The sequence below is a fragment of the Felis catus genome, chromosome A2 (assembly GCF_018350175.1).
Source record: "Felis catus isolate Fca126 chromosome A2, F.catus_Fca126_mat1.0, whole genome shotgun sequence".
Lineage (NCBI taxonomy): Eukaryota > Metazoa > Chordata > Mammalia > Carnivora > Felidae > Felis > Felis catus.
Genome location: NC_058369.1, coordinates 157,201,206 through 157,222,758, shown reverse-complemented (window position 1 = coordinate 157,222,758; position 21,553 = coordinate 157,201,206). Strand labels below are relative to the sequence as shown.

Here is a 21,553-nt window from a genome sequence, read left to right as displayed (position 1 = left end):
TTCTGGAAGTCCCTGGGGGTGGGGGGGGGGCTGCTTGCATTTCTGGAAGTGCCTGTGATCCCCGCTCCCTTTTCTCTCTCCTCACAGCAAACCCGAACTGATTTCTCCTGGGATGGCATCAATGTGAGTTCACCCCCCCCCCCCGGTTTTCTCTAGCTCCTCTCCCTTATATTCTCCCTTAGACTGGCTACAGAACACAGCTGTTCTAGGTTCCCTACCGACCTGCCATGCTTTTCAAGGGCAGTTAGGGGATGAGCTTCCTTGGGACTCCTGGGTGTAATGAATGGTTCCCTTATCACCTGCCCTGGCTCAGGCCCTTCCTTCCTCCTGGAAACCGTGAACTCTCCTCTGCCCCTCCTCCCACATTCTTTATCCCAGCTCTCCATGGAGGACACCACTTCCATTCTGCCGAAGCTTAAGCGAAATTCTAATGCCTACGGCATTGGGGCCCTGGCCAAATCATCATTCTCAGGTGAGACTCCCGACCTGGGGATGTGTCCAGAGAGGAGAATCCCTACAGACTCCTGGTCTCGATCTCCTTGCTCCTTCGGATCTAAAGAAGACCCCCACCCCACCCCTGACCTATTTGCCCTTTCCTTCATGCCCTCCTGTCCAGGCTGCCCCTCATATGGAGGCCTAAGGGATCCCTTCCCTCATCGGGCGGAGTCCCATGGGACTCGGGTGGGGCTACCGGGTGGGTCTTGTATGGGCATCCTGTGATATTCTGGAGGATGTGGGGAATGTCTGGCCCCTCAGGGATTTCTCGCAGCATGAAGGACCATGTGACGAAGCCCACAGCCATGGGGCAAGGCCGGGTGGCCCACATGATTGAGTGGCAGGGCTGGGGGAAGACACCAGCCATTCAGCCGCAACACAGCCATGAGGCGGTGCGCAGGGATACCGATGCCTACTCCGACCTCAGCGATGGCGAGAAGGAGGCACGTTTCCTAGCAGGTACTTGTTCTTGGGACCCTCAAGAGACACGTGTTCAGGATGGCCAGAGACTGACCTTCCAACCTGATCCCCTCTGGCAGGACTTGCTCTATCCATATCGTGACCATAAGACTTAATTTCCCAATCAGCTCTGATTTCAGGCACTTGGACTTAATTGATTCGGATAAGGGTCTTCAAACTTATTTTCATTATCATCTCAGAAGTTAAGAAGAATTACATGGGATTGTGGGTCCACCTGTTCCCGATGCCTTCTGTTCTACATGGGAGGACTGTCAGTACCTGATGGAAAGGCAGGGGCCTCTGACTCTGAAAGGCTCTCCTTCTACCCATGTTCTTTGTTTTTGTTTCTTTTTGAGAGAGAAGGAGGGGGGTGGAGAGCAGATGAGAGCCGGGTAGAGGGGCAGAGGGAGAGAGAGAGAATCCCAAGCAGCCCCATGCTCACTGTGGAGTCTGATGCAGGACTCCATCCCACAGCCCTGGGATCATGACCTGAGCTGAAGTCAAGAGTCCGATGCTCAACTGACTGAACCATTTAGGCCCCCCTCTACCCATGATTCTTGAGGAAAAAGAACAGAAGGCTGTAGGGATCCCTTCTAGCCTTTGCTCCTCAGCACCTTGCAGTAGAGGATTCCCTTACTTGGCTCATTACTTGTGACAGCCGCTAGGTCAAGGGGCCTGGGTGAGGAGAGGGTCGTATACAGAAGAGGTTTCTTTCCGGGAAAGTGGTATTGCTACAAGACAGGCATATAGCATACCTACAACAGTGACCAAGCCCCTCTAACACGTCTCCATAGATACGTAGGAAGAATGAGATCCAGAAGAGAAGAGAGGGCTCTCGGTGTTGGTGGTGTGGATGGTGGAAGAACTCTCCATGAGGAGGGGAGCCAAACATGTAGTGGGTAGGGAGTGGTTTAGGGCAGCTGGCTATGTAAACTTCAACTTAGGACTTTGAATGGGATGGGGACTCCCAAGTCTACCCATCCTCCCTAGTGTATTCTCCCTCCCTTCTCCTTCCAATTTCTTGAACTTCCCACTTTTTTTTTTAATGTTTATTTTATTTTTGTTTTTGAGAGAGAGTGCACACACATGTGTGAGTGGGGGAGGGGGAGAGAGAGAATCCCAAGAGGAGTCCATGCTGTCCGTGCAGCCCCCAATGTGGGGCTCGATCCCACAAACGACTTGAGACTAAATCAAGAGTCGGGCATGCAACCGTCTGAGCCACTGAGGTACCCCTCTTGACCTTTCCACTTAATACTACTATGGACCTACAAGCCCATGGTACTCCTTCAGGGATTCTCTGTTGAACCTGAACCCTCTCATTTAGATTCCTCTGTCTTTGACTACTAGCTAACATTCTTAAAACCTTCTAAAGATAAACTTCTGGGAATTCCTCATTTCAATCCGTTTGGATATCTTACCAGAAGACCCCTTAACTCTAGGAATTTTTTTTTAAGTTTATTTATTTATTTGGCGGGGGGGAGGAGGAGGAATGGGGGTGGAGCAGAGAGGGTGAGAAACAGAATATCCTAAGCAGGTTCCATGCTCAGTGCAGAACCTGACGTGGGGCTTGATCTCACAACTGTGAAGTCATGACCTGAGCCAAAATCAAGAGTCAGTTGCTTAGCGAACTGAGCCATCCGGGTGCCCCAACTCTAGGAATTCTTAATCTGACCTTCTGGGAAATCTCATGCGGTTTTGCCCTATTTTGGGGCATATGCAAAGTCTGTGTTGTCCAGTAGAGTAGCCACTGGCCACATGGTGGCTACTGAGAACTTGAAATGTGGCCAGTCTGAATGGAGATGCACCGTCAGTATAAAATACCCACTGGATTTCAGAGACTCGTCTAAATAAAATAATGTAAACGATCTCATTAATCATTTTTATGTGGATTAAGTGTTGAAAGAAGATCTAATATATATTGGGTTAAGTAAGATATATTATAACAATTAATTTCATCTGTTTCTTTTAAAGTGTCTTTACTATGGCTACTAGAACATTTTAAATTACCAAAGTGGCTTGCATTATATTTCTGTTGAACGGCGCTGCCTCGCTGTCCCTCTACCCCCTGCATGTGTCTAAGGGTTCCCAGAGCTATCTCGTGCCAACCACTGCTCTTCTAGGTGTCATGGAGCAGTTTGCCATCTCCGAGGCCACACTCATGGCCTGGTCTTCCATGGATGGTGAGGACATGAGCGTCAACTCCGCCCAGGAGCCATTGGGCTGCAACTACAGTGACAACTACCAGGAGCTGATGGAGAGTCAAGGTGAGGGATGGTTCCTCTCAGGCCGAGGAGGCCTTGTCTGCTATCTAGGCTGCCTCTGTTCCTCTCTGTTCTTCTGAGACTTTCTGTTCATCTCAGCTTTCCTACTCTCCTCCCCGTGGTCTCCCTCTCATCCTCTGTGCTGTTGTTACTGCTTTTGACGTTCTGTAACCCTGCCGACCTCCGTGATTCTCTTCACAGATGCCCTTGCTCAAGCCCCCATGGATGGATGGCCTCACTCCTATGTGTCCCAGGGCATGTACTGTCTGGGGTCGTCAGATGCCTGGGAAGCCAGTGACCAGTCCCTCATCGCCTCCCCGGCCACAGGATCCTATCTTGGCCCTGCATTCGATGACTCACAGCCTAGCTTGCATGAAATGGGGCCTTCCCAACCTGCTTCCGGGTACTCTGCTCAGGAGCCTCCACCTTTGCTGGGGGCGGACGCTGACTGGGCTCCGGGGGGCGGTGGGGTGGACCTGGCTAGGGGCCCTGCTGAGGAGGAGAAGAGGCCGTTGGCCCCCGAGGAGGAAGAGGATGCAGGATGCCGGGACCTGGAGTCACTTTCCCCACGAGAAGACCCTGAGATGGCCACTGCCCTCAGCCGGAAGGTGTCTGATGTCACGTCCTCAGGTGTGCAGTCCTTTGATGAGGAGGAGGGCGAGGCTAACAACTAGCTTCCACCGACTCCACGCCCAGCCTTCCACTCCCAGCTGAGGGGCCTGGCTGCAACAACACCCTCCCTTCCCCCAGCAGTACAGCTGAGACCCGGGCAGAAGACCACGAGGAACCCAGGAGTTGCCTGTCCTCGCCAGGAAAATGGAGAGCCAGGGTGGGATTTAATCCAGGCATATGCTGTAGAACCACAGGTCCGGGAACTGAGGCCCAGGCAACCAGATGGCCGTGAACTTTGCTTGGCTGCGGGCTTCCGGGTCTGTGATGATGAAGCTCCAGGGCGTCTCCCGAGGTCGGGAGCACAGAGCGGCTTGTAGCCGTCGATGGGGATCTCACTTCTTCACTTTCTGATTCGTCTTCCAGGAGCCCTGACTGTGGCTGTGGGAATGCCTCCTTTCTCCACGTCACTCTTGCTTTTCCCGACTCTGTGTTTTCTCTGGCTGTGGCCCCAGCTCATCCCCACCGTGAGGAACAGACCTCAGGGGCTATTGGTTTGGCTCGACAGGCACAGGGGAAGCCACCGAAAGGCACAGGTCCTTAGAGGGTGGAGAATCTGCCCTCGGCGAAAAATGGGCTTCTGAGATCGGGAGTCATGGGGGAGGTGCGTGTGGCAGCTGGGATGCACAGGGACTCGAACACGATTCTTTACATCAAGGCCTGCCCACAGCTCAGAAAGTCACCGATGAGACCAAGAACAAACATGGCCGCCTGTTCTGGGACCTTGACTATCCCATGGCTGGAAGGAAGATCCAAGGATCTGGGGCCGGGGCTGGCTGCTCCAGCTCTTGCTTCCTTTTCTGCCTTCTTCTGGCTCCTGCTCTGGGAACCCTGGCCCTGAGGGGGTGATGCAGAATGCAGGTGTCCTGGCCAAACGGGGAAGCATGAGGGCTGTGTCTCCCTCCATCCACCCTCTAATTCTCTGGAGCTGTTTACACTTTTCTCTTTGCCTTTTCTACATTTTTATAACTTCTTGGGGACTCAGGGTTGAGTGGGGTGGAGGGAGGAGGCCGGTGCTGTCAGGCCCCAGCCAGGGTGGGCTGTTTGTGAAGGAGCAGTGTGGGCACATGGCTCCTTTGCCCCTTCTTCAGCGGCTCCCAGGACTCCAAAGAGGGCCTCACAGGTGTTCTCCCTCCCTCCCCAGGCCTCCTGTGGAGGAAGAGAGGAGAATCAGAGTATTCTTCCTTCCAGGACAGGTGACAGTGAGGCATACGCCCCTGGAACGGCGTGCCCTCCCCCACCCAGGTCCCACTGTGGTGGGGACCTCTGTGTGGCGCTTCTGTGAGAGATCCTGACAGCAGGGGCCGGGGGTAGAGCGAAGGCCGCCGCAGCTGTGGAGCTGGACGGCACACTGCCCTCCCTGCTGCAGTGACACAGGGACGCTGTGGGTAGGAGAGAGAAGCTGAGAGCTTCCTTGTTGCCTCTCCTCGTGCCCGACGAAGGCTGTGGGTCCAAGGCCTTGTGTCCCACCCAAAGTTTGTCAGGGGTCCTACCACTTTCTCCTCTGCCAGGAAGGGAGCACTGTCCCAGACCCTGGGCAGAACTGCACCCCCCCCCCCATGCCCCAGACTTCTATTTCTTTGGAATGAGGAGGCTGAGAGTCGGGGTGTTTCTGTCCATCCATGACCCCACCCCCACAGAGTTCACCCTTTCATCTGTGCTCCTAAAATGCAGCCGAGAACAAGGGCCCGTGTCCTCCAGGGGAGAGGAGAATGGTTTTCCTGGGGTCGGTCTTTGGAGGACCCAGGAGTGGGCACGGTGAGCACACGTAAGCAAAGTCACCTTTTCTACAACTGTCTCAACAGAAGACCCCTCGCGTGTTTGAAAATGTGACCTGCCTCAGGTGGCGGCAGGACCAGTAGCTGGGAGCTCTGGAAGTGGCCTCGCGTGGCCCTCACGCCAGACTCCTGCCGCGGGTCCTCGGGGTTTTGCATGCTGGCGAGTCCCTGTGTCCTCGCCTGTGCCACCTGCCGTCTCAGCGCACCACCTTTCCCTCTTAGCCTCACCCCCTTCGTGCCTATGTTCTGCCCCCGTGCCCGGACCGCGGCAGCCATCCAGTCCAGCGGGTTCGTTCATTACAGTTCCTTTTTGCTCAGGGCCTGTGGAGTCGGGAAAGGTGGACTGAAGCGGCGTTCTCCCTGTCCTCCCTTCCTCCCTCCCTTCTCCCAGGAAGCCAGATGGTCCCTGAAACAGTGGCTGGAACTGGGAGGGAGTCTAGCAGACTTTGCACGAGGAGGGGGCTTGCAGACCAGAGGTCAGGTGGGGGGGCCTGCATTTCCCACTCTGAAGAGGGAGAAGAACCAAGGACCTGCCCTGGGACCCTCTTAGGACTCTGGTGGAGGGAGGAACTGCTCTCCGGTGCTGGGGGCAGGTGCATGGGGTTTGCTTATAGCCTATTCTAGGGGGAGGGGAGGGGCATGTGCAGGAAGAGGCTGTGGGGGGGGCGGGGGGGTTGCTTTTTCCTTTGGGGTTAAAGGCTGTGCAGCACGTTTTACGACAGTCCTGGAACAGGGCTGTTTTTATATTCTTGTGAATGAAACTGCTCTTGCTCAATGATTTTCCTTTGGGGGGGAGGGGGGTGCACTTTCATTTTCAAATCACTTTATTAAAGAAAAATCCAAATCTCCCATTCCTCCCCTTCCACTGCCCCACTGCCCCCCACGCCTTCCTTCTTGCCCCTCAGCTGAGGAGGGGCTCTTGGTGAATGAGTGTATGCCCTTCTCTTTGCCCCCACTTCTACATCCCATTCTGTGTCTTCCAGGTCTGGGAAATAATTCATTTTTATGGCCAGTCTTAGCATGTTTTCTTAATGTGACATTCCCACCCCAGGCCCAAGAGAGATTCTATGACATATATTACAGAGAGAATTATATATAAATATATATATATAAATATTATAGATTATTTACACATGGGCACGGGCTCACATGCCTACTGCCAACCCCCTCCCCAGGCTGTGCCCTCTCTCTCTCTCTCTCTCTCTCTCTCTCTCTCTCTCGGCCTGGGGAGGTGGAAGGGACGTGATGTTGGAGAGGGCTACAGGCTGTGTTCAATGGCACTAAACAGAATGTGGTGGCACATCTGACTATGAGTGTCTTATTTGGGGGGTGACGGAGACTGGGCACAGGGGAGGAGAAGGAGGAGAATGTCGGAAAGGGGTAAAACTGCAGAAGCAGACAAGGCATAAAAGGAGGGAGGGAGGAAAGCCTTGGGTGTGGAGGCTCAGAGCACCCGAGACCACTTATAAGAAAGACAGGCTAACAGCAGACACCCTGTTGCCGATTGGGGGAGGATACGGATCTGACTTCCCCAGTGTGGGAAGCATCAAAGACCTCTGCCACCTTGACTCTGAACCCTCCTCTCTCCACCTCTAGGAGAGGAACACAAAGAACCAGCCTAAAGGCTGGTGTCTGAGTGACCCAGTGACCTTGCCCTGAGCCTTGGTGCCGGGTAGAAGCCACAGCCACAGCAGCGGGAGGGCACAGCCGACCCTTGGGCAGGACGGATCAGTGACGACACTGGGGAGGGGGATGTATGTTTCCAGGGAGTGACCTGGAAACTGGAGGGTGAGGAAACTGCTATGGGAGTGATTTCTGCCTGAAGGAGGTAGGAGTGACCCTGCTTCCTCCACAGAGAACTTTTCTCTGTCAGGCTGCCCCTCCTTTCTCCACATTGCACTGCTTAAGTCTGAGGCAAAGGAGGAGGTGATGGGACCGGCCTTTCAGTGCCCTAGTGATGACCCTTGCCTCGTGACAGGTAGTGGGGGGCAACTTTCAGGGAGCCGGTGTGAGCCAGTGGGAGAACGGGGTGGGGGGCTCTGAGAGAGGGGTGCGGACTGTTCTGGGGTATATTCTGGGGCCATCTGTCCACGAGGTCATGAGGGCCTCCCATCTCCTCCACAGGCCACAGTCATGTGGGTCCCCGCCATGGAGACTGGCAGACACATAGGCAGAGCCAGGAAGGTGTTGGGACAAGAACATGAGGGGCTCTTGGAGAATAAGGGGAGGCCTGAAAGTCGCAGGGTATGTCCCACCCCACACACCAGAGAGACTCGGGAAACCCCACGGACTATCAGGCCCTCCGCTGGGGTTAGAAGCCCCTGCCTGTCTGGATGGGGGGACGTGGCCTAAATAACTGATCAAGGCTACTCTCTGCTGCAAGGAACCCTCCTCTAAGACTGTCACTATCCCATTTCACAATTCCCAGGAGGGGGCAGGACATTGGTGTGATCCCTCCAACCTCAGGACGTACCCTCTCCCACACAAAGCCAGCCTGGGGCCGGGGCCTCTGGACAGTCTTGAGGAGGAGGTCCTGGAGGCGTCACAGGATCAGTTCGTCCTCGTCCTCCTCATCGGTGGACCGCAGACTGGGGCCCTGCAGGATATCAGCCAGCTCCTCTTCCGGCCCGGGACTCTCCACCAGCTCCAGCTCCTCCAGCTCGCCCTCCACCTTGGCTGGAGCCACGGAGAGAGGGGGCTCCGGGGAGGGGGAGGGCACGGGGGTCTCTGGGGAGGCGGGAGCCCTGTCCCCCGGCCCGGCCGCCCCGGTTCCGTCCTCAGGCAGGCTCCACGTGTCCGTGGGAGGGGGCGGGCCCCCAGGGTTCTTCCGAGCTGTCGTCGTGTTCCGGAAGCTGGCGAGGGGTGGGCGGAGCTGCACCCCGGACTTGGTGTGCCCTTCGATGGCCTTCTGCAGCTGCGGGGAGAGGGAAAGAGGGTACACGGTTGGGAAGAGGACGAAGATGGGGCAGGTGAGAGACGCGGGCGCGAGAGAACCGACCCGCACGATGAGGAGGAACAGGACGCGTGGAGAGGCAGGAGACGGGGCCTGGGGAAGAGGCGCACCGGCGGGGCCGTGAGTCTCCAGCTCCTCTGGCCAGGCCCCTTCCTGGTGACCCTCAGGCCTCCTTCAGCCACATCCCACCCCATCCCATTTTCCCACAGATCACACACATGGAACTGTGACTCACGCCCTGAACCCTCACCCCAAACCCAAGCAGTCCACGAAGATCCTGGGGGCGGTCCTCTCCACCTGCCCCTTGCTCCACCCACCCCCTCCAGTCTCCACGTGAGAAACAGAGTGGGAAGTCTGGGGGACCCCCCCAGATGTCAAGCCATCCCCTCCCCACCCCCTTATCCTGTGCCCCTTCTTCCTCCTGCTGCTCCAGTGGGACATGTCATTACCTCCTCCAACGCCAGCACGCCCCTGAGCTTCCCCATGCTGGTCACGTAAGCAAGGTGGAGGCCGAGGAGCGAGAAGAGCGTGTGGGTCTGCAGGAAGAGAGCTGCAGGTCAGTGCGCGGCCGCCCCACACCTCCCCTGCCTGCAGCAGCCCCGAGCGATGGTGGGCGAGGACTCGCCTTGTGCAGAGACGTCTGCTCCACCAGCTGGAAGGGAGACTGGTCAATGCAGCAGTAGTCAAAACACACCGGCTGGCTCAGCTGCTCCTTCTCCCAGGCCTCAATCTGTTGGGCAGAGTAGGGCCGTCGCTCAGTATCACGGGGCCCCCTTCAGCCTCAGATCTACAGCCGGGGCCCCAAACAGCCCTCCTAGCCAGCCCAGACCCTGAAATACGCAATGGAGTGTCACTGACCGCACCCCCGCCCCCCCCCCCCCCCCCCCAGTACTAGCCCTCCTCCCTTCCCACCAGGGGCCAGCACCCTCTCCTCTCCTCCCTCATCAGGCCCCACATCACCTTGTCTCTCAGGCACAAAGAGCACCTCTCTGTCTTCTTGTCCTCTACCCCCTCCCCTCCCCTCTCCCCGTGCCCCAACCCAACTGCCCAGTCTTATTTTCCACCACTCCTGTGATACCCATTGCTCAGGGAAACCAGACGTGCCTTCCCAAACCTGCGTTTGCTATTCTCGCCCCTTGGATTACCCTTACTGCCCCCACCCTGCCTGCACAGGCTCTCCTGACCTCCCAGGAGCAGGTTTTTCGTTTCCTATAGCACATTACTGGGCCCTCCTTTACAGAAATGACATGGATCATGCTCAGTCTTTTACTGGCGTTTGTCTTACCTCTGCCTACCAGACAGGGATGAAGAACTCTTTTTTTTTTTTTTTTAATGTTTATTTACTTTTGAGAGACAGAGTGCAAGCAGGGGAGAGGCAGAAAGAGAGGCGGAACAGAGAGTCTGAAGTGAAGTGCGCTCTGCGCTGACAGCAGCGAGCCCCGTGTGGGGCTAGAACCCAGGAACCACGGTATCATGACCTGAGCTGAAGTTGGCTGCTCAGCTAACTGAGCCCCCCCAGGCGCCCTGGACGTAAACTCCTAGGAGTGTTACGTGCGTTTGCCCACCGCGTGTTGTGCAGAAACCAGCACATTCGTCTCTTCCAGATTGCGGGGACTGTTTGTTGGGCGTGAAGAAGAGCTATACCGACTCACATGGCACCCGATGTGACTGGCTGGAGTCAAACCGTTTTTGTTTTGTTTTGTCTATCACAGAAGCATTAAGGCACGAAGGCCTTCATCTCCTCTTGATTTAGATACACGCACCCAAATCCCCAAGATTCCAAATGATCCAGGAGAGCTCTGACTTTTATAATGGAATCTAAAATTTCCTGAAATCTCTTCTCAGTCAGCACCTTCCGATCGCTGTGCTCCTTTATTTTTCTGTTTGTCCAAGTCCCCATGTCTCAAGCTCCAGAGAAGGTCTCTGAAGGCCACGTCCCGGTTCTCGTGCTGGGTGTATGGTCCAGGCTGGTGTGCTCTCCATCTGTCCCTTCCTGGTTGTTCTGGACCGCAACCACACCTCCTCCAGGCCCCCCCTTTCCTGACGGGAGGTTCACACAGGGTTTGGCTGGTCCTCACAGCACAGGATGGATGACCACTTAGCAGGTGTGCTGGAGACATGATTTATTTGTAGGGCCCTTGCCAACCCTGGTCTGGTTGATCCTGTCCTCCTGGATCTTTCTACGACCATTTCCTGCCTTCCCTGGTTCCATTCTTGTCTTCCCTTAAGGAACAACAACAGTAACAGAACCATTTCCAGCATACATGCACCAAGCACTCCCTCTGTGCCAAGCATCATTCGGATGGCTTTATGTGTCTTCACTCACTGAATCCTCTCCAACGACCTATCATTACCTCCATTTTACAGATGAGGAGATAGAGGAAAAGGGTGCATAAGTTGCCTGCCCAAGACGACACAGAGGTAGAGCAGTGCTTCCGACCTTGACTGCTGATCAAGTTCCAGGAACCCCCAGCTTGTGTCCAAGGGGCAGGGGATCTCTGCTTTGGGGTCCCACTACTTGTAAAGGCTCAGTCCCGGTAACAAACTGGGGCTCTAACTGTGTGTACTCCTAACAGAGGAACAGATAAACATGACCTCTGGTGACCTGTTAGTGAATTCTTCCGCTCTTTCCAAAGGTGTCACCTTGATATTGCCAAGAGTGCCTTCTTGATCTCATCCGAAAACCATGTTCAGAATATCCTGAATTTTTACTCCTATGGATCTTATCCTCCTAGAATGGCCCAGTGGGTCATGTGGGAGATTACATCCCTAAAGTCTTTTTTGGGAAAGACATAAGCTAAAAATACATGCTTTCTGGTGGCACTTTATTTCCAGTGGTCATTAAATAGCCCCACTGATCAACTAGCTAGCTTTCCCTCTGGGGTACTTTTTAAAAGAGTATTATTATTGGTTTTGAACTCCAGCAAAACCCTCCTCAACCACTGTCATGACCCATCTGACTCCTGCCTGGGGGCAAAAGCTGTAGCTGTTCTCTCCTCTGTGCTCATCTATTCCATTTGTCCATAAGGCATTGATCAGAAGGGTGTGTGTTTTATGGGGCGCCTGGGTGGCGCAGTCGGTTAAGCGTCCGACTTCAGCCAGGTCACGATCTCGCGGTCCGTGAGTTCGAGCCCCGCGTCAGGCTCTGGGCTGATGGCTCAGAGCCTGGAGCCTATTTCCGATTCTGTGTCTCCCTCTCTCTCTGCCCCTCCCCCGTTCATGCTCTGTCTCTCTCTGTCCCAAAAATAAAATAAACGTTGAAAAAAAAAATTAAAAAAAAAACAAAGAAGGGTGTGTGTTTTGAGGGGTGACAAGGAGAGAAGGGACAGACTTCCCTCCTCTCTTGTGATGTCCCATGCCCTCCCCCATATAGTCTGGACAACCAAGAAGATGTTTATTTTAGGGGTGCCTAAGTGGCTCGTCGATTAAAGCGTTCCAGCTCTTGATTTCGGCTCAGGTCATGATCTTATGGTTCGTGAGATTGAACTCTGTGTCAGGCTCTGCACTAACAGCTCAGAGCCCGCTTGGGATTCTCTCTTTGCCCCTCCCCCACCTCAAAATAAATAAATAAACTTTATAAAAAAAGACGCTTATTTTAAAATAATATCCATTATGGTTGTCATCTACCTACTTTTAAAAAACTCTACCTTTTCAGTTCCATGGTGGGCCTGCATTCTTTTGCTAAATGGAATGGCTAATGGACCCTGTTGTGTCTCTGCAATCCCAGGGTCTGTTCGGACCGGTACTGCTCAGCTTTCTCCTCCAGATCATTGCTCCCCGTCTGTCCGCTCCGCACAGCCAGGCTTATTCAGGGCCAGATTTTCTCTACCACGGACTCAATAACTACCTTTTTTAGGAAATAGGTGTTTGTCCCAGTGGGGCACTGCTGTCAATATCTGCCCTAGGTTTTTGGTTCTTCCCAGTCTTGTTTACTGGCATTTTCTTGTAGTCCATTGTCTCAGGACCCTGACCAATCCAGCATCGTAACCTCCGGCAGGAATGGACCATTTCAGCTTCCATGCTGTTCTGCATCGCTATGTGTAACTGCTGGCTGCCTGCCATTTTACTTCAGGTGAAGCTCATGCTTCCTACACAGTCTCTGCCTGGTCCACAATATCCCGAACGTCTAAATGTTATAAGATCTAAGACTCATCTGAGCACTACGGCCCCATCCATGCCTGGAGGCTCAAAATTTCCCTCTTCTGGTCCCTCTGAGAACAGCTACCTCTGAGCAATGTGCCCAGCCCTCCCTCCATAGTCGTATCTCATTCCCAACCTCTCACAATGCTTTCTGGCCTGGACTCGCATCTTACTCTTACAACAACATAATGAAGAAAGGGAACAGTGTCTCCATTTGCAGAATGGTCCACCCCAGGTTGTTCCTGTTTCTCTTACCTCTTCAGGTGACATGGTGTCCACCAAATCCGTTGACTCCTAGAGAAGAAAGACATAGGTCCAAGTTCTTTCCCTTTTCATGGCAGTATGGTTCCTTTGGCCATTAGCCATCTCTCACAGGCCAGGGCCACAGATGCTTGCCTTCCTAGTCATGGTTTCTTCCATATGAACCTTCTCCACGGTGGGGCCTTCTCACTTCTGCCTTGCGGACCGTGGATGTCTCAGTTCGCAGAGGCACGCCCCTTTCCCTGTCCACCCTCCGCGACACATCTGCTCTCACCTGGGTTGTTTTCTTCTTTGTGGGGCGAGGTCTGCCCAGTAAGCAGCGCAGCAGGGACCGGAAGACAGAGGGTCTTTGACCTGAGGGGAGTGGCAAGTGGATGGAAACGGAAACAGAGCGGTATCTGTCCTAGGAGGAAACGGCCGGCTGGGGAGGCTCTGAGGGACCCCTGACACTTTGCCAAACAAGGTGTGTACTTCCCGGATGCGTCACCTCCACGGACACCCTCTCTCCTACCCTGTTAAATCAGCTCTTGCCCTTCCCTGGGACGGTGATATGGAGACTCAATGAATAGGTATCCCATCACCCCGCCCCCCTCCTTATAGTAGCAGCTGTTAGGTTGAGGAGAGCCCAGAGAGAAGCCACAGGCATGAATGCGGGTGCATGCTGGGAGAATCTTCACCTGCAGGCTCCGGGGCTTCTGGCTGCTGTTTGTGGCTGGGCAGGGGCCCGTTGGGCTCTTCTGGGGACAATGGAGCGGCAGGAAAGGAGCGAGGAGCGGGGAGAGGAGGCAGCTGTAAGGAACAGTAAAAATTCTCAGTCCTGAGGAAGAGGCTGCCTAGCACTTTCCTCCCCTTATCAGCTGGTGTCCTGGGAAATCTCTCGACCTCTATTCTTTCTCCCCTTTCAGAATTCCTGTGTCTCTTTGGGTTCTCATTGGTACCATCACCTGCAACCTTATCTCCTTCAGCCCCTGGCCCCCAGGGACACTGGTCTCTTTGACCTTCTCAGTGATCAGCATGCCCTCTCTGTCCTCTGCCCCAATCTATCCAGCTCCCCCAGCCCCACCCCTGCCTGGTCACCTCGGGCTTCCCAGAGAGGTCCTCCTCTTCATCCTCATCCACAAAGGCAAAGGACTCCCTCCGGCCCTCGGATGGGATGCCTTGGTGCCCCCTGCCAGCGGGCCGCGCCTTTCCATCATAAGGCAGCTCAGACAGCTTCCTGGCCATGTCCTGGGCTGCCCGCAGCCTCCGCTCAGGGCACAGGTGGCGCTGCAGGAGGGACTGCAGCTCTGACCGCTCCACGGAGCCCAGCAGGATCATGGAATCTGGGGGAGAGCGGAGCACAGCCTGAGGGCCCGCTCCGCAGGATCCGGTCTGGGGCAGAAGCCCAGCACCCCTGCTTCATTTCCCAGCTTTTACCCTCTCTTTCTGAAAACTCATTTCAAACATCTGCCAGGACTGACCTCACCCAATCCCTTTTATTTCACTCATTCAGCACTTAGAGACCCAATTGATACTATCCTACTTAGTGCTAATTTGTACTTATTTGAATGCAGCCCTTCCTTATACAGGCTGTTTGTAAATAGGTGAACTTGGCATCAAAATGGCTAATCAACCCTGTCTCGAAAAAAAAAAAAACAAAAAGCCAAAACACTTTAAAATCCAGTTATATAGGCTGATGAGATGTGAATATACTTTGAAAGAAGTGTACAAGGATATCTGATGCTTAATCACTTAAAGACTCTGGGTCCTTCTAGGATATAAACAAAACGCCTACTTTTCCTGGGAAGGTGTTTCATATACGGAAATTTCTGCTACCATAATGAACCTTTTCATTAAGTTGTAAGCCAATAAAATTGCGGCAGTGTTATTAAGATAAATCTTACCATTAAGTCTTTGTCATTATTATGAAAACCTTGTATCTCAATGGCTGTACCCAGACTCCAATGAAAAGCCACTGCTTTAGAGGCCACTTAAAAAGTATTTGGGATTTGGGGAAAATATTAAAATGAGTCTAACCTGAACAATTTGGATACTCTGATTATCTGAAATCAGGAACCAACAAATTTAATGGCTCCAAGTGGCCGTACATGATTCTTCTTAATTACACTAATTCAAGCACTAGGCAAGTATCGATTTAATATCTAGTAAATACCTACAGGGAGAGAGCCTGAAGGGGATAGAAGTTACAGTGTCTGCCCTCAAAGAATTCCCAATCTAGTGAGACATAGATATATAAACTACACAAGAAACAATACACAGCAGGATTAAATGCCGAAGGATGATGAAATAAAGTAGTGTGTGAAATCACTGCTTTAAACCATTCACTCCTCGGAGCACCTGGGTGGCTCAGTTGGTTAAGCGTTGACTTTTTTTTTTTAATGTTTATTTATTTGAGAGAGGGAGAGAGAGAGAGAGAGAGAGAGAGAGAGAGAGAGAGAGAGAGAGAGAGGGAGAGGGAGAGCACAAGCAGAGGAGGGGCAGAGAGAGAGAGGGAGACACAGAATCCGAAGCAGCCTCCAGGGTCTGAGCTGTCAGCAAAGAGCCCGACATGGGGCTTGAACTCATTAACTGTGAGATCATGACCTGAGACAAAGTTGGACGTTTCACCGACTGAGCCACCCAGATGCCCCAAGTGTGGACTCTTGATTTTGGCTCAGGTCATGATCTCACGGTTCGTGAAATCGAACCCTGAGTGGGGCTCTGCACTGACTGTGCAGAGAGTACTTGGGATTCTCTCTCCCTATCTCTCTTTGCCCCCACCCTCCAAAATAAATAAACAAACATTAAAAAGGATAAACCATTCACTCCTTCATACAGAACGGTTTCCTCTGCCCCTCATGTCGGGCACTAAAGAACAGCTACCGTTTAGTGAAGTAGCAAAGAGAACCACGTAAGGGGCTAAGCCTCACTGTTCATGGATTCCTTGATTGCAAATTTGTCTCCTGTCTCAAATACGGGGGCGTATTTGTAACCCCCAGATCAGTGCTCAAGGTGCCCTCGCCGTCATTCACAGACCTGTACAGAGCGGCGAATGACCGGGGGCCTCCCTGTGCACGTGTTCCCAGCTAAGCTGCAAAAGTGATGCTCTGCTTCTTGTTTCAGCTCCCATATTGTAAACAAGCATTCTTTCCATGGTCTGTTTAACGCCACATTTTCACATTTTTGTTGGTTCTGTGTTGGTGATTTTGCTGCTTAAACCCCACCCCACCCCTCCCCATCCCCAAGCAAGAAGGCCGTGATGGGCCTTATGGAGAACATCCGTGTGCTAGGCAAGCTTCGTTCAGGCCTGAGTTATAGCCCTGTCGGCCATGAATTCTAGTTAGTGAATCAACACTATATACATGAAATAAGCTGTCTTTAAAGAGAAACACACATAAAACAAGTTTATGCATTGATTAGTTGAAGAAAATGTGACCAGAGGAACCTAACCCTGTATTTCCTCCAGGGCAATGGTTCAGTATCACATCCCTAATTCAGTGTTCATGGCAACTTTAGAGAACATAACTACAATGACTAATGAGAATCAGCTATAGTTCTCTAATTGGATTTTTAACTATCTTCTTGCGCTTGTGTTAGGACTGTATTTTTCCTTCTCAAAGATGATCGTGTTCCTTAAGGAACACAGGCTGGGTATGCTGTGGCACAAATGGGTGGTCCCTAATGACAAGCCCACACTACAGTGTCTCTTCCACCTCTGTGGAGCCCTTGTTCAGGTCGCTAGCTCAGGAGTTTGTTTCCTTCCTTCCCACTGACCTTTCGAATCAACCAGTGGTAAAGTCTTGACTGTGGTGGTCTGGAGCAGGGTTTGCAATTCCCCATACGTGCAGGTGGCTGAAACAAACTTCACATCACGCACCATGATGTCCTCAACAAAGATTGTAAATTTGCTACGGAGGAAGAAAGCATGGGGGTTAGCCCCACCATACGCTTGTTCCTTTCCCATCCCAGGCATTCCATCACTCATAATATTCATCAAGTGCATGGGAACATAAAAGTAAGTAAAAAGCAGTGTTTCCAAATGTTGACCCTAACCTTGGTCTCAACCTCAGAACCTCCCACCCCCACCCCATCAAGTCTGAACTAATTCCAGCTGGTGCCCCTGACCTGAGCTGGTTCCAACCAAGGTCAGGCAAGTAGGGTAGCTTCTTGACCTGGATGATGCTGTCATAGAGGGAGGGCTGCAGGCTCTGAGCCACCATGTTGGCCAAGATGACAGCCACCATCATGGGGAGGATGTGGGCAATCTGACCAGTTAACTCGAAGCAAATCACAGCTGTGGAGACCGTATGGGACACTGCGCCAGTCAGCGCTGCTGCCCCTAGAATGACACACAGGAAGCGGTGGGTTAGGGTTGCCATTCCTGGCATAGAGGGCACGTGAGGATGCCATGGGAGTGACGTAGAATGGGGAGACATGACCCCAGTCAGTACCAACACTCCTGACATAATCATCTGTCAAGAGTAGTGGTGAGAATGCTCAAGTATTAGAAAACCATTTTAATCTTACTCGATGTCCTTTGGCAATTTGCAAAATCATTGTGTGTGCCCAGATTTTCACTTATAAAATGAAGACAGTGATGTCCTATCTATTCCTTGCTTTAGAAAGTTTGGATCATTCTGTTTTGTTTTGTTTTGTTTTGTTTTGTTTTGTTTTGAAGTAGTCTCTACACCCAGTGTGGAGCTTGAACTCACAACCCTGAGATCAAGAGTCACATGCTCTACCGACTGAGCCACCCAGGCGCCCCAGAAGTTTGGACTGTTCTTAACTGAGCATTTTAAAACCCAGTGATAGCATTTTACTTTGGGCCTCAGGTTTTGATGTCAACAATTTATGAATGAAGAGGGTCAAACCCAGGATTCAGGCTGTGGACTTGGAACATGACACCTGTGTCAGATCCTGGTTCTACAGTTTCTCAACTGTGCGAACAGAACTTGATGCTTCTGGAATCCCATATTCTTATCTCTGAGGTAAATGAGGTATTAAATAAGTTGTAAGGCCCTTGCAGACCTACAATGTTATGATTCTGTGAACTCTTTGAAAACAGAATCTGTCTTATTTGTTTTTAGTTATGTTTTCCCATCAACAGAAATAGTTGCTAGAAGGTATACATGGAAAGAGAACAAGAAAAATTTACAAAAGAGAAGGGCACAGTCAGTAGAGCGTGCAATTCTTGATCTCGGGGTGGTGAGTTCAAGCCCCATGTTGGGTGTACAGCTTACCTGATGGGGAATAAGAGCAGATGACTCTTACTGATGAAAGAGGCTTTTGTAAAGGACTGTGATCGGGGAGTAAGGTCGCCATATGCAATGCAAAGCCGGTTAAGGCTTCTATATTTAAGGGAGGCATGGCCTTAGGTGTTATGGGATTTTGGTGAAGAACATAGGAGGGAGGAGGCATACTAATTTTGAGGATTACACTGGCTTCTGTGTTAGACATGGTTTCAGTTGGATGGTTTCAGTTGGATTATCACAGATTATCAGAATGTTAGGACCGTGAGATATCTCAGAAGTCACGTGAGGGCAAAGAAAGTGGGGTGCAGAATGGTAGCTAACTTGCTCTGTAGTCATGCAGGTGACAAGTGGCAGGGATGAGCACATGTTCTTAGGTCTTAGTCATGTACTCTTAAGTCCCATCAATATTGGCACATCTGTAGGTTGGGAGTATCCAAGCAAGTCACCTGCATTGCTGTTTCTCTGATTCTTTGGAAGCAAAGAAAAAACGCTCACCAAACATTCAGACACAATCCTAGGTGCTTTCCTTCTTATCTTGTTTAATCCCCATAATAATCCCTTTTCTACAGAAAGAAACTAAGGCTCAAAGACGTTCAATAAGAGCTAATGAGAGTCAGAGCCAAGGGCTGATTAATTGAACAAAAGTTGAATCAAATAGCAAAAAATTAAAACCTCATTGTGAAGCCTGGAATAAAGATGTCATGGGAGAGTTTGAGTGTGGCTATTAGGGGTTCCGGAGGGTAGAATGTGTCTCACCAATTACTGCATAGCCCCCGGGTAGGATCTTGTAGATGATGTCATCGAATAGGATACCGTCAGGGAATAGCATGGCCATGATCTCTCCCACCAGTCTTCCAAATGCAGCTCCTAGAGGAAAGACAAAAGGAACGAAGGTATTGAAAGATCCAAGTTCCAGATCCTCTATATTTTCAGAGCCAATCCCTGCTTGGGCACTAAGACCAAACATAAGCCCCAAGCATCCAGACCTTTCCTTGATTTCCCAGTACCCTAGATTGCAGCTCTCAGTAAGATCCCAGGCTTCCCACCAGAACTTACCTAGCACAAACACAGGCATGAAGCCTCCACAGGGTATGGGCATAGTGGTGGCCACGATGGACATCCAAAACTGGGGTAAAAAGAGGCATCAGGACACCCTCTCAACCCTGCCCAATACACATGCATACACTCCACCCCCTCCCCACTTCCAACCCTCCTTCTTGCTTCGAGAGTCACAGAAACCCTGGGATAGCAAATCCTTTTGGAAGCCATTTTGTCTGCACCCTTCCTCCAGAACCAAAAAAAACATGGAGTGTCAGTCTAAGAGACAACCAAAGACAACATTAGCCTGAAAAGGTCACCTCAGCTGAACAGCCTAAAAGTCTTGAAGCTGGAGGATATCTTTTCCCAGTCAGATTATGTTTCTGAAAAAGAGCCCATTTCTAAGTGGCAGACACCTTAAAGTCTTAGTGACTTACTACATGACTAATGTAGCTTTGAGGTGGTCATTTACAAAGCTGTTTATATGGTAAACCTCACAAGGGAGTCTGGAGTGAAGCCTGTCTTGCCGGAGCCATTTCCTAACATCAAATCACCTTAAGCAGAGATTCAAAACACATCAGATCTGTCCTGCCATCCTGGAAGGGCACACTGAGAAACCTAGCCAATCTCCAAGGCCAACTCTGTCGGGAAGTATTCCAACAGAAATTGGAACAATTTTAGCAAGAGCAATAGGTACATTCTGTGGCAAGGAATGCAGAAGAATTGAGAAATAAGAGTGGAGAAAAGAGTATTGGTTGAGCTTTTGAAATATCTGTGAAAGAAATAAAAATGTGAGACATAGCATGTGAATTAGGTTTACGTATCACTTCCAAAATAAGTCAGCTAATCTTACAAAAGGATCTCAAACTAATTTGGTGAAAGATGGTAGCAGCTAAGTCCGAACATATTGACAGGATGAAACATTTACAATTAAAAACCTATGCAAATTTACTGTAAGCTGGTAAGAAATAAATTTCTTAATATTCTGAACCTTAGAAAGATTCCCTTGAAGAGTGCCTGGGTGACTCGGTCGGTTAAGTTTAGGTCGTGATCTCACGGCCTGTGAGTTCGAGCCCTGTGTCTGACAGCACAGAGCCTGCTTGGGATTCTCTATCTCCCTCTCTCTCTGCCCATCCCTCGTTCGTTCTCTGTCTCTCTCTCTCTCTCTCTCTCTAAAAATAAATAAAAATTAAAAAAAAAAAAAAGATTCCATTGAGACAGGGCTGGTGTCAAGAGCCATGACAGAAACTCTGGGAAGGTTTCTTTCCAGAAGCTCTGAGTTGATGCAAAATGCATACATACTTCTTCAGGTCAGAATATGAGTTGGTAAAACAGTTGAGAACTGCAAAGTCAAGTGAAGAGATATAAACTAAGAACGCCTTGAGTAGAAAGCAACCGCATGCCTCTTCTCTGCCTGCTCTCAGCACTGGCATGGTGCTCATAAATGCAAGTCAGATGTAGGTAGGTCACTGGGGAAGGAGGGAAGGAGGGAGGAAGGAAACAAAGAAGAGAGTTTGCTTGGTCCATGCAAGTGTCCGTGCAAATAGTGTCCATACAAAACAGAAAAGGCTTCTCAGAGATAATATTTGCTACAACACCCAACAGAAATGCTCACTGGTAAACTGGTTGAAACTGCAGATGACCAGACACCATGTCAGTCTGTCTAGACATGGAGTTCTAGACCCTTCTAGTTTAACCTTCATAAGTGATTCTGACATATAACAATTGGAGACCCTTTGAACTATTCTGTGCCATCTTTTTGGAATAAGCACATGAAAGCCATATAGAATTTTGTTGGCTTGGGTTACCCTGAACACTCCAGTAATACAGATAATACGTGGATAATAGGGCTGAATTCAGAGGACAAAGTTTGGATTATCCCCCAAGATATGTGTAAGAACAGATGAGGATCAGAGGACATGGAAGTGATCAACCCCTGTAGCACAAAGAATGACATATGAGGTTAGCAAACTTTCTGAGCTATTAGCGCATGAAAGGAAGGATCCAGAAGCAATGTAAGTAATGTGGAACACAAATAACTCCCAAGAATTTAAACACCCAGTTCTAGAGAACTGGGAAACTAGACACCCGTTATGACAGATGTCACTTTATTTAGACCCTTCACAAGAAGGGGTGCTATGAAGAATTCTACTGAACCCTGGGCTATGCTGAACAGTGATACCAGGTAATGATGTTGGACTCTTAAAAAGGGAAACTGAGAAGTTGTAATATTCATATGCATTGTGGGAGCTGGTGACTTACCGCATG

At 51.0% G+C, this 21,553-nt stretch overlaps 2 protein-coding genes across 5 annotated transcripts in view; one reads left to right on the top strand and one right to left on the bottom strand.

Moving 5' to 3' along the window:
- Positions 1–4,827, top strand: part of FAM131B (family with sequence similarity 131 member B) — a 30,876-nt gene extending 26,049 nt beyond the window's left edge. For both annotated transcript variants that reach the window (XM_045052915.1, XM_023250668.2), the window contains exons 3-7: positions 88–123; positions 379–472; positions 757–954; positions 3,075–3,218; positions 3,417–4,827. In XM_045052915.1, the coding sequence (XP_044908850.1) occupies positions 88–123; positions 379–472; positions 757–954; positions 3,075–3,218; positions 3,417–3,889 (945 nt within the window). In that variant the 3' untranslated portion in view covers positions 3,890–4,827. The remainder of the gene's footprint in view (positions 1–87; positions 124–378; positions 473–756; positions 955–3,074; positions 3,219–3,416) is intronic.
- A 493-nt stretch (positions 4,828–5,320) lies between these two features.
- The window catches only part of CLCN1 (chloride voltage-gated channel 1), a 34,751-nt gene continuing 18,518 nt past the window's right edge, over positions 5,321–21,553 (bottom strand). For 2 of the 3 annotated variants that reach the window (XM_045041177.1, XM_045041174.1), the window contains exons 13-23: positions 19,304–19,373; positions 19,004–19,114; positions 17,121–17,334; positions 16,770–16,903; positions 14,094–14,338; positions 13,694–13,805; positions 13,291–13,370; positions 13,011–13,049; positions 9,241–9,345; positions 9,065–9,151; positions 5,321–8,576 (exon numbers count right to left, since the gene is read on the bottom strand). In XM_045041177.1, coding sequence (XP_044897112.1) covers positions 8,205–8,576; positions 9,065–9,151; positions 9,241–9,345; positions 13,011–13,049; positions 13,291–13,370; positions 13,694–13,805; positions 14,094–14,338; positions 16,770–16,903; positions 17,121–17,334; positions 19,004–19,114; positions 19,304–19,373 — 1,569 coding nt within the window. In that variant the 3' untranslated portion in view covers positions 5,321–8,204. 3 annotated transcript variants of the gene reach the window in all.